Genomic DNA, 15,800 nt, shown 5'->3' with positions numbered 1-15,800 from the left:
CCATGCTCCCTCCCCACTTTTTTTGCTGCAGGGTTGAAAATGAGATCCTTGTTAATGTCTAGGAACCAATAAGCATGAAAGAGGAAAGTATTAGCCCTAAGACTCTTCTCAGTGTTAGACTCAGCTCCTTTCACCCTGGTTAACACACTCCTTTTTCATGCTAATTGGCTTGTAGGCTGCTAGAGACAAAGGGATGCTGCTGAGACCCTGCTCCCAAGAAAGTAAAGGGTCTAAGACCCCTTGAGACCCCCCAGCTACACCCCTGACCGTGAGACTATTTATCCATTTACTCCATTGGCACAAGAAGAGTGGCAGAGTCATTGTGCCTTTTTTCCTTCAGTATTGTGGTACTGTTCAGAAAAATTATTTTCCTCTTGTGATATGCCCGACTCTGCTGGCTACACCACACAGGGACAAGGAGTGATGAGGCTTCAACATGACATTGTCCCCAAGTGCAGCAATTTACTTTCCCCATAGGAATGAATGGCATAGAGAGAGATAATAGAGGGGAAAGCTAAAGATGCTGCCAGTACCTGGTGATCCCAGTCATTAGTAAATAAGCCTAGGCCCTATCTTGGATTCTGCTTCTTGGCCATAGTAATGTGCAGCTGAATGTTAGAAAAATAGCATAGAATGTTACAAACTAGATGCATTTTCTACTACATGCATGGCAGGAACAATTGTTCCCTAGTGCTCTTGATCCTACTCATTCGAGAGAATTTCTTTTTCACTATAAGTTAAATCTGGGAATAGAGGTTATATGTATAAAATGCTATTTATCATTTAACAGACTAATCTGCTTAAATTATTAGATGATCTGTCTCAATCTGCTGGTTCATGTTCAATCAACTTATGTATCCAGCTAAATCCTTACACACACAGAACAACTTCCGCAAGTGCAACAAAACTACTTCTTTCCCTCTCCCTGTGTGCTCTCTGCACTGGTCCCAAATCTGCTCTGGAAGCTTAGGGGAACCCTCAGAGCAGGTTTAGAAGGATGTGCAGGAGAGAGAAAAAAGGTCTGTTGCACTCATGGAAGTCATTCCACATGCACATGGATTTAGTTGGATACAGTCCTATGTAAGGAAAATTTAATATCAAGTGCTTTGTTATACTGGCAATGTTTTTCTTTATGACTGCAAATACACATTTGGATCACTGAAACATTTCCCCCCCGCTTACCTCAACTCATGCGTTTAATGGTTAGGATCTAGGCTTGTGCTCACCTCATGCGAGAGCAGCTTTTCCTAGCCTTTGGCTCCCAAGATGTTTCTGAACTATAGTTCCTATAATTTCTGACCATTGGCCATGCTGGCTGGGGCTGATGGAAGTTGTAGTCTAGCAATGTCTGGGGACCCAAAGTTTGGGAAAGGTTGTACTAAAGCAAGGGAGTTTTCTCAAAACACCCCAACAGCCATTGGTGCTGCCCAGCTTGCACTGATTAGTGACAGGGCCTTCTCGATGGCAGTTCACTGTTTGTGGAATGCCCTCCTTGATGAGGTACTTCTGTTTCACTCATTAACAACATTCAGGATGAGGTTAAAAACATTCTTGTTCACCCAAGCATTTGATGGCTGAAAAATACTATTCCCAGCAACATTTAAATATTAGCTGTAAGTGTATGTAGATATTGGTTCTCTAAAATGTTTTCAGATGTTCTTCATGCTTTTAAATTCTTTGAATATTATTTCATTTGATTTTTAATTGCATTTTTCATACTTGAATGTTTGCCACCCTGGGCTCCTTTGGCAGGAAGACAGAAATGTAATACCTTCTCAAGACATTTGGAAGACATTCTAGAGCAGCATGACAAGCAGTGCAGAAGGCTACAGAAAAGAATTGGGGGGAGGGAATCAGTGAAACTGACCTCTCTTTTCTCCAGTGGTGAGTCTCTACTGAATCTCAGTGCCTTCCATTAATGGAAGGAGTCCTTTCGTTCTCAGACACAAACCTCTGGATTCAGTCCAATTTCTGCTGAGAATTCTGATTCCCTCTACATCGAACCTGTACAATGCTTCTTTCCCGATATAATTTCTTTCTACTGTACACCTTCACTGATTCTCAATTATTTTCTATCTAGTTTAAACTATTGCACTGAATGTGACCCAGTGCTTGGAGTTAACTAACAGATTAACCAATTCACTGAATTAATCCAAAAATTTCTGAATTACATCTGAAAGTGGTTCCTATAATTTCGGGGGGAACCAAATGCAGTGGAAACTTGGATTATTTTTAATTCAATTACATTTTAATTCAATATTTTTTATATATAGGGATTTCATTGCACTTGACTGATTCTGGCCATTACATTTACCATTTTTACCTATCTGAAAAGTGCTGCTGCTGCTTAAGCTTAAAGATGATAATTGCTGGGGAAAATAAATAAAACAATTGTTCACATTACTGTCTGCGTGTGCGGTTTTTATGTGTAAACTTTCCAAGCACTAATTTGACCCCTCTGTATTTTTTCATCTCTGATCATTCACTACTTCCCATCTCAAAATCGCCATTCTTCCCATTACTTTATACACCTTAGACCTCCTCTTTCTTGCTCCGGCTCTCATCTGTTTTTCCCTTTTTGCTTGAAATGTTATTCCCATTAACTGACCAGTGTAATTCCACAATTTTTAAACAAATTTATTGTTTTCCCCCACCTTCATCCTTTAAAAAAGCAACATAGGAATATCCTTCTTTTGTAACATGTGGCTTAAGAGCTATCCCATTATTTTGAGTGTAGATTGATTTCTATATATTGATTTCTGATTTCTATATTCTTGCTTATTTCCAATTTGAGTTTTACTTTTTTGGTAAAAGTACATAGCATAATGATACAATCTAGAATGTGTTAACAAATTTCAGAAAATACAGTTGGTCAATCCAAAGACACCTTGATCCAGTTCGCACATAATGCTAACCAAACCATGTCTTAGTGCAAACAGGTTTCCGGACTGAAGATTGCTGGTACTACTGCCACCATTCTACCCAGGGCTAAGCCAAGGCTTGGCTTAGTATTACATCCAAACTTAGCTCATGTTTTGTCTCCATCAGAAATATCATGAGTGGTAAACTACTCTACTCCATGCTCTGGTAATTTCCAGAATGGATTGTGGCAATGTGGTCAGTCCTGAAGAAGACTCAGAAACTTCAACTGGTCTAAAATACACTGATCAAATTACAGGGTGAGGTTCCATTTAGAATTTGCATGACCCCTGTTCTAAAACAGCTGCACTGGTTGCCAATTTGTTTCCAGGCCCAATTCAAGTTGTTCACATTAGTGTTTAAAGTCCTTAATGATTTAGGCCCCAAATATCTGAAAGGCCACCTTCTTCACCACAGATCCTCTTGGATGTTAAGTTCAACAGAGAGGGCCCTCTTGGTAGTTCCACTGCCCTCAGAAATTTGGGGACTGATGGCTGGGGAGAGGACATTTTCTGTGGCAGCCACTAAGCCCCACAGGTGCATCCAACACCTTAATTGTATAGTTTTTTGTCATATGTTGAAAATAAAACAAAAAAAACACCTTGATTGCAGTTCATAGTTTGTCTGGTGAGAGACCATGAGCCTGAATTCACAAGAAATGCTAAGCCAACCCACAGCTTAACCCCAGGGAGCATGGCATAGAACTAGAATGACAAGTGCTTCCATCTAGGAAACCTGCATGTTTGCTCATTCACACTAACCCATGGCCCCATGTACGGTTATGGGCAAACTGGGTCATTCACATAAATCAACACTGGTACTTACATAACATGACACAGCCTTACATTACCCTGTGTGCATCAACAGTAGAGTGGGCTGGCCGCAAGAATGCCAGGGCCCTTGGGCATCAGGTTGCCCCAGGCCCCGGCGTGCGCACCTGTGTGGGCAGGTGCATGCATGCATGGCCCCCACCTACCTGTCTCTGTTTCCCCTTCCCCTGGAGCTACAGGGGCCCCTCCGCTCCCCTTCCGTGATCTGTGGCAACAGCCATGGATTGCAGGGCAGGAGCTTCCACCTGCCCACCATTCCCTTGCCTCACCTACCTACCTCCTATCTTTTAGCATTGCCATTAACCAAGATGGCAGCCACGGTTTCTCTAAGGGAATGAGATTGCAGAGAAGCTAAATGAATTCTTTGCATCTGTCTTCACAGTGGAAGATATAGGGCAGATCCCTGAACCTGAACTAACATTTGCAGGAAGGGATTCTGAGGAACTGAGACAAATAGTGGTAACGAGAGAGGAAGTTCTAGGCTTAATGGACAATATAAAAACTGACAAATCACCAGGCCCGGATGGCATCCACCCAAGAGTTCTCAAAGAACTCAAATGTGAAATTGCTGATCTGCTAACTAAAATATGTAACTTGTCCCTCGGGTCCTCCTCCGTGCCTGAGGGCTGGAAAGTGGCAAATGTAACACCAATCTTCAAAAAGGGATCCAGGGGGGATCCCGGAAATTACAGGCCAGTTAGCTTAACTTCTGTCCCTGGAAAACTGGTAGAAAGTATTATTTATTTATTTATTTATTTATTAAATTTATATACCGCCCGACTAGCAATAGCTCTCTGGGCGGTGAACATAAAACAGCATAAAAATACAATAAATAACAAAACAATACTAAAATACAAGCAACAATCCAACACAATAAACATTTTTAAAATTAACTCAGTGTAACTTAAAATGCTTCAGAGAATAGGAAGGTTTTGACCTGGCGCCGGAACGAGAGCAGAGTCGGCGCCAGGCGTACTTCCTCAGGGAGACTGTTCCATAGTTCGGGGGCCACCACTGAGAAGGCCCTAGATCTTGTCATCACCCTCCGGGCCTCCCTGTGAGTTGGAACCCGGAGGAGGGCCTTCGTAGCAGAACGTAGTGCACGGGCCAGTTCATATCGGAAGAGGCGTTCCGCAAGGTATCGTGGTCCCGCACCGTATAAGGCTTTATAGGTTAATACCAACACTTTGAATCTAGCCCGGAAACATATTGGCAACCAGTGCAAGCTGGCCAGAACAGGTGTTATATGCTCGGACCGCTTGGTCCTTGTCAGCAATCTGGCCGCCGCATTTTGCACTAGTTGTAGCTTCCGAACTGTCTTCAAAGGTAGCCCTACGTAAAGCGCATTACAGTAATCCAAACGTGAGGTTACCAGAGCATGTACCACTGATGTAAGGTCCTCTTTACTCAAATAGGGACGTAGCTGGGCTACCAACCGAAGTTGGTAAAACGCATTCCTAACCACCGAGGCTACTTGAGCCTCAAGTGAGAGGGAAGAGTCTAAAAAGACTCCCAGACTACGAACCCGGTCCTTTAGGGGGAGTGTAACCCCGTCCAGGACAGGGTATATATCCACCATCCGATCAGAGAACCCGTCCACCAACAGCATCTCAGTCTTGTCTGGATTGAGCTTCAGTTTGTTAACTCTCATCCAGTCCATTGTCGAGGCCAGGCAACGGTTCAGCAAATCGACAGCCTCACCTGAAGAAGATGAAAAGGAGAAGTAGAGCTGCGTGTCATCAGCATACTGATGACAACGCACTCCAAAACTCCTGATGACCTCTCCCAACGGCTTCATGTAGATATTAAAAAGCAGGGGGGACAAAACTGACCCCTGCAGGACCCCATATTGCAGAGCCCGCGGTGTCGAGCAATGTTCCCCAAGCACTACCTTCTGGAGACGACCCGCCAAGTAGGAGCGGAACCACTGCCAAGCAGTACCTCCAACTCCCAACTCCGCGAGCCTCTCCAGAAGGATACGATGGTCGATGGTATCAAAAGCCGCTGAGAGATCAAGGAGAATCAACAGAGTTACACTCCCTCTGTCTTTTTCCCGACATAGGTCATCGTACAGGGCGACCAAGGCTGTCTCAGTGCCAAAACCGGGCCTAAAACCCGATTGAAATGGATCTAGATAATCAGTTTCATCCAATAGCGCCTGGAGCTGGCCAGCAACCACCCGTTCCAAGATCTTGCCCAGGAATGGAACATTCGCCACTGGCCTGTAGCTGTTAAAATTGTCTGGGTCCAAGGAAGGCTTTTTCAGGAGTGGTCTCACCACTGCCTCTTTCAGACAGCCCGGGACCACTCCCTCTCGTAAAGAGGCATTTATCACTTCCTTGGCCCAGCTACCTGTTCCATTCCTACTAGTTTTTATCAGCCAGGAGGGGCAAGGATCCAGTACCGAAGTGGTTGCACGTACCTGTCCAAGCACCTTGTCCACGTCCTCGAGTTGAACCAACTGAAGCTCATCCAACAAAACAGGACAAGACTGTGCTCCGGACATCTCACTAGGATCTACTGCTATAACTTGAGAGTCTAGGTCCTGGCGGATACATGAGATCTTATTCTGGAAGTGATCGACAAACTGATTACAGCGGGCGTCCGATGATTCCACCGTGTCCGGAGGCTTTGAATGGAGAAGCCCCCGGACAACTCGAAAGAGCTCCGCTGGGCGGCAAAGAGAAGATTTTATAGTGGCAGCAAAATGATGTTTTTTAGCTGCCTTCACTGCTCCTACATAGAGCTTAGTCGAAGCACTAACCAGCGCATAATTGTATCCGTCGGGAGTTCGTCTCCATTTCCGCTCAAGCCTCCTCCTATCTTGCTTCATCGCTCTCAGCTCCGGAGTATACCATGGAGCTGTATGAGCTCTACACAGGAGAGGGCGTGCAGGAGCGATCGTGTTTACAGCCCGGGTCATCTCCGTATTCCACAGAGCGACCAGGGCTTCAGCAGGAGCGCCAGTCCTATCAGCCGGAAAATCCCCCAGAGCCCTTTGAAAACCTTCAGGATCCATTAGTCTCCGGGGGCGGACCATTTTAATAAGTCCCCCACCCTTGCAGAGGGAAGAGGTTACTGAAAGTCTAAACTTCAGCAAGCAGTGGTCTGTCCATGACAAAGGGAGTGTTGTAAAACTCCCCACATCCAGATCACTTTCCCCATGCTCAGTAGCAAAAACAAGGTCTAGTGTGTGCCCCGATACATGTGTTGGACCACTAACATATTGAGACAGCCCCATGGCTGTCATGGAAGCCATGAAGTCCTGAGCCGCGCCAGACAAACTGGTCTCGGCATGAATGTTGAAATCCCCCAGTACTATTAGTCTGGGGGACCTCAACAATATATCCGAGACCACTTCCGCCAGCTCAGTTAGGGAAGCCATTGGGCAGCAAGGTGGGCGGTACACCAAAAGGATTCCCAGCCTGTCCCTCTGGCCCAACACAAGGTGCAAACACTCCAGGCCAGTAACTGAATGAACATGGTGCTTGGTGAGTGAGATGGAACTCTTATAGACGACAGCAACCCCACCTCCCCGACCCTCAGATCTACCATGATGCTGAACCAAGTACCCCGGTGGGCAGAGCTGAGAGAGACCAACTCCTCCCTGCTCACCCACCCAGGTCTCGGTTATACATGCCAGATCGGCTGCCTCATCCACAATCAAATCGTGGATGAGGGAGGTTTTATTATATACCGATTTGGCATTTAATAACAGCAACTGGAGATCTGAGAGTTGGCTGATAGGACTACCAACGACCTTGTGGGTGTGGGAAGGACCGGAACAAGGCACAGCCACAACATGTCTGGACCGCGTTCCCCTTACCTGGCACGTCCTTCTCACAGTGCCATACCTTCCTTTGCCCGTCACTACGGCAATTGGGGCCCCCTCAAGTCTCCCCGCCTGATGGATAAAACTCTCTCCGAAGCACATAATACAACTAAAATATACAACAATTAAACGTATAAAAACAGCTATATATACAGCCATATATACAGCATATAAACGTACACACTCACTCAGACATACATTCATATAATCAGGCACCCATTCATCTCAAATTGCATCAACACACCAACAAAAAAGTAAAAAAAAATAAAAAAAATAAAAAAATAAAAAAAATAATAAAAAAATAAAAAAATAAAAAATATAAATAAAAAAAGAAAGAAAGGAGCAGCACAGCAGCAGCAGCCTCTCCTTCCCTTGGGGCGATGCTTTCTTTCTCCTGCAGGGCCTGCGTCTCCCAGGCCACCTCAGCCAGCCGGCTTATGTATCCCTCCAAAGAGGGACAGGTGGTAAGAATCAGTCCTGGCTGGCTGGGTACCTGGGGCCTGGTCCTGCCAGGCAGAAGTCCCTCAGGGAAGGGTGGTGGAGGTGGAGGTCCCACAGTAGCAGTAGCAGCAGCAGCACAGCAGCAGCCTCTCCTTCCCTTGGGGCGATGCTTTCTTTCTCCTGCAGGGCCTGCGTCTCATTATTAAAGCTAGATTAACTAAGCACATAGAAGAACAAGCCTTGCTGAAGCAGAGCCAGCATGGCTTCTGCAAGGGAAAGTCCTGTCTCAGTAACCTATTAGAATTCTTTGAGAGTGTCAACAAGCATATAGATAGAGGTGATCCAGTGGACATAGTGTACTTAGACTTTCAAAAAGCGTTTGACAAGGTACCTCACCAAAGACGTCTGAGGAAGTTTAGCAGTCATGGAATAAGAGGAGAGGTCCTCTTGTGGATAAGAAATTGGTTAAGAAGCAGAAAGCAGAGAGTAGGAATAAATGGACAGTTCTCCCAATGGAGGGCTGTAGAAACTGGAGTTCCTCAAGGGTATTGGGACCTGTACTTTTCAACTTGTTCATTAATGACCTAGAATTAGGAGTGAGCAGTGAAGTGGCCAAGCTTGCTGACGATACTAAATTGTTCAGGGTTGTTAAAACAAAAAGGGATTGCAAAGAGCTCCAAAAAGACCTCTCCAAACTGAGTGAATGGGTGGAAAAATGGCAAATGCAATTCAATATAAACAAGTGTAAAATTATGCATATTGGAGCAAAAAAATCTTAATTTCACATATACGCTCATGGGGTCTGAACTGGAGGTGACCAACCAGGAGAGAGTCCTCAGGCTTGTAGTGGACAGCACAATGAAAATGTTGACCCAGTGTGCGGCAGCTGTGAAAAAGGCAAATACCATGCTAGCGATAATTAGGAAAGGTATTGAAAATAAAACAGCCGATATCATAATGCCGTTGTATAAATCTATGGTGCGGCCGCATTGGAATACTGTGTACAGTTCTGGTCGCCTCATCTCAAAAAGGATATTACAGAGTTGGAAAAGGTTCAGAGGAGGGCAACCAGAATGATCAAGGGGATGGAGCGACTCCCTTATGAGGAAAGGTTGCAGCATTTGGGGCTTTTTAGTTTAGAGAAAAGGCGGGTCAGAGGAGACGTGATAGAAGTGTATAAAATTATGCATGGCATTGAGAAAGTGGATAGAGAAAAGTTTTTCTCCCTCTCTCATAATACTAGAACTCGTGGACATTCAAAGAAGCTGAATGTTGGCAGATTCAGGACAGACAAAAGGAAGTACTTCTTTACTCAGCGCATAGTTAAACTATGGAATTTGCTCCCACAAGATGCAGTAATGGCCACCAGCTTGGATGGCTTTACAAGAAGATTAGACAAATTCATGGAGAACAGGGCTATCAATGGCTACTAGCCGTGATGGCTGTGCTCTGCCACCCTAGTCAGAGGCAGCATGCTTCTGAAAACCAGTTGCCGGAAGCCTCAGGAGGGGAAAGTGTTCTTGCACTCGGGTCCTGCTTGCGGGCTTCCCCCAGGCACCTGGTTGGCCACTGTGAGAACAGGATGCTGAACTAGATGGGCCACTGGCCTGATCCAGCAGGCTCTTCTTATGTTCTTAAGCCTCCACCACCATCTTGGTTGATGGCATGCGTGCGTATTATGCACGTGCATCTCTGCCATCAACCAAGGTGGTGGCAGGGGCTTCCGCACCTTAGGGAAACCTTGGCCACCATCTTAATTAAGGGCAATACTAAAAGGCAGGAGACAGGTAGGTGGGGCAAGGCAAGGGAATGGTGGGCAGGCGGAAGCTCCTGCCCTGCAATCCGTGGCTCTTGCTGTGGATCGCAGAAGGGGAGCGGAGAGTTTCCTCAGGGGCCCCTGTAGCTCCAGGGGCTCTCGGGCCAGTGCCCCACCTGGACGCCCTTTAAAACCGGCCCCGACAGCTGGGGTAGATTGATACTGGGACTGCTGTTTATGAGTAGGCTATTGTCTCCTACCTTCTACAATTTTCTTTCAAATTTTGTTCCTGTTCTTTGTTTTGCATAGCCCAGCAGTAGCTTTCAAGGATGTATGTTTTGTTCTCAATATTTTTAATACAGAAGATGTATGGGAAGTTTGGTATTAATACCTCTATCCCTCTTGTTATTTGGGGGGGCGGCTGATCCCAGATCCAAACAATTGTGACTTTCCAGGCATTTGGGTAAATCCAGGGATAAGGCTACCTTCTGCATGATACAGCAATGCTCTTTTCACACTTTAACCATAAATCAAGTCTAGCTAATGAATCATTGTTGCTCATCTTTTGAATTTTGTCTACATCTGCAAGGTAGGCAAATCAAGCAAATAGCTATGCAATTCAACTTAATCTAATGGACACCAGTTCTACCAAGTGATACTGTCTAGCACCTTACTGAACATTGTATCTTTCCATAGCATTAAACAGAAAAAAAAATTCGTTGTTTTAATTTATGGCACTTTAAATCCCTATATACTGGTTCAGAGGAAGATAATTTCCAAACAATTTGTACATACAGCAAAAAATTGAAGTCACATATAACATGGGCAGATTAAACTATTGTATGTTATAAAGCAATGTTTTAAATACAGCTGAAGTCTACAAATCTAACACATTAGACATTTCATAGACTTAGCCCCAATGAAAATGTTTTTTAATTATCAAAATTACTTTAAAAATAAATTTTCAATATTTTTGGAATTTGCTTGCTTTGTAAAAGCATGGATTATAGCAAAAGTAAATATGACAATAGATATATGCTGAAGTTGCAATTTTAATGTTGTTGTTTTTTGCTTTTAAACATCCATTTTTCTTTGTTTCCTATTAACTGCCTTGGGCTCCTACTGGGGATATAAATTTAACAAAATAAATAAATAAATAAATAAAATAAACCAGCCTCTAAAGGTTCCCCAAAAAAGGTATAGTGATAATGTTTAGTACTAATATGGCAATTACATGTCATAAAATCGCACTCTTAGAATATTTGACATTTATAATTAACATAGCTACTGAAAAAGTCAGGTTAAACCAAAATCTCTCTTATAATAATAGTATGGAAGATAAGAGGATGAGGAATTTAAAAAAAAAAATCAAGGCATCATAAAGGAATTTAGCTTTAAGAGGATTATGCACACCTTTAAATCCTGAGACCAAAAGAAACCAATGTAGTACAATTACACCACAAAAGCCATCACTGCTTATAAAGCGAAGTGTAGCTGTTGGAGAAGAGGGCTACAGTGACAAACAGCTTCCCTGCTACAAAGGTGGCAGGAAATCTATCAAACTGGACAATAAAATTGCAATTGAGTTTCTTTGGCTTTTTATAGCAGCTGCATGTATCTTGATGTGTAGCTCTGCAAAACCTATCCAATTTTGCAGCACTAATGCTTTGCACACTAGTTCTTTATAAGAAAGCAGTGTTATAAATTAGTGATAGATGTAAAAAAAATGAAATAAAGAGCATTAATCCCATTCATTAGCACTTTGCATCAAGATGTATAAATCCAAAGGGAAAAAAACCTGTTCCTGTAACCAAGTTTAAGAAAATATTGTCTCAACAATACCAGCCTCTACGTTACTTTGAAATGCTTAAAACAAAAATTACACATCGGTTGTTCGTCTAACTTGTATTCTTGCAGATATATCTGAATTCAATAAAAAGCATCTGTAACCAATTTTAAATATTTTTATGAAGGAAAAATATCAATTTTCAAGACTCTTTGTCCTCAGAATATCAATAGAGACATTTAATTGAAAATCTTAATGCATTCAGGGAATACCTTGCAAGGATGAACCTGAGATCTGGGTGAATTAACTATCTCAATTCAGCAGTCTTGTAAACCCTATTTGTGTATTCATCACTCTTTAGACCAGTACCAGGTTCCATCTGGCTCATGGGTTCAAATATCTTCCAAACAACATATGCATGCACTAGCCCTTGAAACGCTGAGACAGAAAGGGGAAGCAGCAATTTAACTCAACACAGAGCCATGCAGTGCAAGAAAGGCAACAGTCAGTTAGGAAATGAGAAGGCATCTGAGTAGGATGGGAAGAACCTGCACCACATCATAAACATTTCATCTTTCTGGTGGGCCATACAGTCATTTTAAATATTAAAACAAACCTTCCTGGAGTTGTTGCTAAGAGTCTCATATTTAGAGTTTACAAACAGAATAGAGGGAGGGCTCATAAACTGACAAAACGGTCATAATTAGAGCCAGGGGACATTCAGGCTCAAACCACATAAAATGACAGCAAAACAGTTTGGGGCAGGCACAGGTTTGGACCATCACATATACAGCAGAAGATGGGAAGACAGTTTTAAAATGCAGAAGAGCCATGTGGGTGAGGAGAACCCTCCCCTGCTCCTTTGGCTTACTTTCCTGCAGCCCCACCCCCATGGGCACTTTTCTTCTCATTGGGCTCAATTCCAGTGTCAGAGCCTGCCCTGGAAAGAGGAACGGGAAACATATTCTGGAATCAGACTGCTGGGGAAAAAGCTGTTGGAGTAAGCATGGTTCAGATCTCCTCACCTGCAGCTTCTTTTTGCTTTAGGTTGGCTGCCCACCTCTCTCTTGATTGGAGCAGGGCTAGGTTTAAACAGATATGTCTGAAACTGCCATAGGTTGTTAGAGCTTCAGAGAAACAGGATGCAGGAATATAGTCGTGCAAGCGCTTGTAATGAGCAGTTTGGTTTCAGTGATGAAACCAAAATGAAATTTTAGTCAGCAGAAAGCTTAGAACTATAGGAACTGGAAGCATGGAGAAATAACAGCATAATTATTTGCAGAAGCTTTTAAGAACATCTAGGAATATGTGAATTTCCAAAATATCTTAGTTACACCCAATCTATAGTCATGTTTTGCTTTTCAAAAAGATTGTAGAAAGTACATATTATTGAAACTTGCTATAGCCCACCTCCATTCATGTAGCTGACCAGACAATTTAAAATTCTACCAAACTATATTTCACTGTTCACATCAATAATGTGCTCATGCATCCCTCTTGCTTAAACAACATAAGGCTTTAGTCAATGTTAAAATGAGGCTGAATACAAAACAGTAAGCAGAGCCTGCAGTTGCTGAAACCTATCAAAGCTTAAAACAGAGCGAAATTGGCTGACTGAGTTAACTAAAAAAAAAATACGACAAAAGTATAAAACCCCCTCCAAAACTGAATGGTTTAATTTTTTGTTAAGATGTCTTTTACAAAGAAAGCTGTTCTATGCATACGCACATGCAGTATATTTTGACTATTATAGCTTCTGCAATTCATATTTCAAAGTTTTGAACTCAAATCAAATATCACTTACAAAATTGCACACATGCTACAAATGTTAGCATACCACTTTTAAGAGAGAAAAAGCTTTACTAATTTTCAAATAATTTGAGTTAGATGTTTATATTAAAGTTCTCTTGCTACTTTTTAAAAAAACAATCACAACCTTAGGAAAATAATTACTTTATTTTTGCTGTCTCTATGAGCTTGGTAGCCTCAACTGGTTACTCCACACCTATTCATATAGCTGAAATATATATATATATATATATATATATGGGATGTGCAGTCTATATACCAGATGTCCTAAAACGCATGCATTGGTGTCCGAGGAGTAAAACATACCTTCTTTTTTTTCTTAGGTTGCGCAAGTCTCCATTTGGAAGTTCACCCAGAACTATATTAAAACCATTTGGGGGTATAAAAAGAAAGGCAGCAAAAAAAAAAAATACTGCAGCACCTATCATAATCGCAATAGCTATCACAATGTTATTCTAAAATCTGCATTTCAATTGAAGGAAGGCTGCCACTATCTAAAAAAACAAACAAACCTTGTTCCATCACAATATTGTTGTGACTGGAAAAGATTATCCTGATACTAGGAAATTTGATTTGTTCCTTTATTCACAAAGAACTTTTTTTCCAGCTCTCTTTCCTCCCTTTGTTTGGCTAGAAAGCAGATTTTGTTCCAGTTTCATCTTTAGACTTTAGCAATTTGTTTCACAACCACTTGGTGTTGTAAAGGCCATCTTTCTGTCCTAGATATAGACATGGTGCGCCACCTTGTGTTTCAAATGCAAGTAATTCCACTGTATGTACATTTCACAATAAAACATCACAAAAAGTAAACCTCTACTAAACATCAGATTAAGCATCTTAGCACCAGGTTGTCACATCATTTACAGCACAGGTGGCTATGAAGGTGCACAAGCTTATTTAAATGGCCTGACAAATTCAGTTATTTTGTTTGGAGGAAAAAGCATTTCTTCCATTATTCTAACTATACACATAATACACCATCACCCTTTTTTCTGGGCTCACCACAATTTTAAAGCTCCTTAAAACACCAAAGAATTCATAAAGTTATCTAAATTTTCTTTGCACAACTTACCTTTGAGTGTGTGATTGCTAGAGTATCTACCCAAACACGCCAGCCACCCCATTCATATTTGACTGCATGATAAAGTAAAATCCGAAAAATGGCATACACCATTTCAGTTATCTTCTGTTCATCAGCATTTTGGGGATTAAAATAGCAGAGGGAAAGCATCCATTCCTGCCACACGGAGCACTGTAGTAAACTCCTGCAACATTGTTGACATTGTCAAATTAGATGTTAGAATCATGCAAATATACTACAACTCAAGACAACTGAGGTTTGAAGTCCATAAAAAAATGAGCATGAATTAAGCATAATTGTAATGTCTTATGTAAATTTGTCTACATTTTAATGGAAACTATTTAAAAAACTAGTTTAGTGTTATATAAACGGAACAGCATTCAAGCTATATTGTGCATACACTGACACATGCATCTACTTACCTTCTATTATCTCTGCTGCTATTAAAAAGCTTAATCATATCTGAGAGGAAGACTCGGTGGACTTCCATAGTTTCAGGACTCTGAGGAGAGTTACGCAGCAGGGTTGCAATAACTTTTAGGACCTCTGTAGAGAATATTTTAAAAAAATCAAATGCTGGAGTCAAATAACAGGGACGAGTTCTCAATTGTATCCTGGTCAGCCACCATTAGAAAACAAAACAAGCTAGACAGTGATATGATCCTTGCAAAATAATTCTTACATTTTCCAATATACTTTTCTATCACAAGTTTAGAGACTAGGAAGTGAGACTTTTATATTTAGTGATCCTGTCCTGTTAGGAATTTCTGGAGAAATTATGGAAGAAACTTAATAATCAACAGCAGTTTGCCAAGAGATCCACTAGTGATTCTACTTTAATTGCTAGGAAAGACAATGCACGGGAAAGTTTTTAAATCTTTATTTATCATTAACATGTAAAATGCAAGGGGGTTAAATGGTTATAAAACTTGAAAAATAGTATATGGAGTATAAAATACTACTTGGACTTCTTTAATTTTATTTCCTTATTCTCTTGCACATATGTTTGAATGATCGCCTAGTTTTAGTTTTTTCATTCCTAAAATTAAAATTTAAAAACATAAAATAGTATGGTTTAACACAGCTGAACAAAAGTTTGTTGCTTTCCAAGTTAGCTACATTCATACAAGTAATCTTTTTAAAAACCACAAAGAATCTGCAGCTTTTGTCCAAGAATATGCAGAGATATTTTCCTTTAGTAGACATTCTATCCAAACCCTATAGGAACATTTAAATCTTTATTTTTAACATTTCAAAAAATAAGAATTAATCTTTCTAGTGTGTGGCAATTAACTATTTGTCATGTATCAGACCTACCATTTTGAAAACAAGATGCTTCTCTGCAC

The 15,800-nt window shown here is 41.6% G+C and overlaps 1 protein-coding gene across 4 annotated transcripts in view; it reads right to left on the bottom strand.

Annotated features, from left to right (window-relative positions):
• Positions 1-15,800, bottom strand: part of LRBA (LPS responsive beige-like anchor protein) — a 654,576-nt gene that overhangs the window by 542,144 nt on the left and 96,632 nt on the right. For all 4 annotated transcript variants that reach the window (XM_061584671.1, XM_061584674.1, XM_061584673.1 and 1 more), the window contains exons 21-22: positions 14,877-15,000; positions 14,446-14,638 (exon numbers count right to left, since the gene is read on the bottom strand). In XM_061584671.1, the coding sequence (XP_061440655.1) occupies positions 14,446-14,638; positions 14,877-15,000 (317 nt within the window). The remainder of the gene's footprint in view (positions 1-14,445; positions 14,639-14,876; positions 15,001-15,800) is intronic.

This window comes from Rhineura floridana, chromosome 9 (genome assembly GCF_030035675.1).
Source record: "Rhineura floridana isolate rRhiFlo1 chromosome 9, rRhiFlo1.hap2, whole genome shotgun sequence".
Lineage (NCBI taxonomy): Eukaryota > Metazoa > Chordata > Lepidosauria > Squamata > Rhineuridae > Rhineura > Rhineura floridana.
This window is presented reverse-complemented; position numbering and strand designations above follow the sequence as displayed.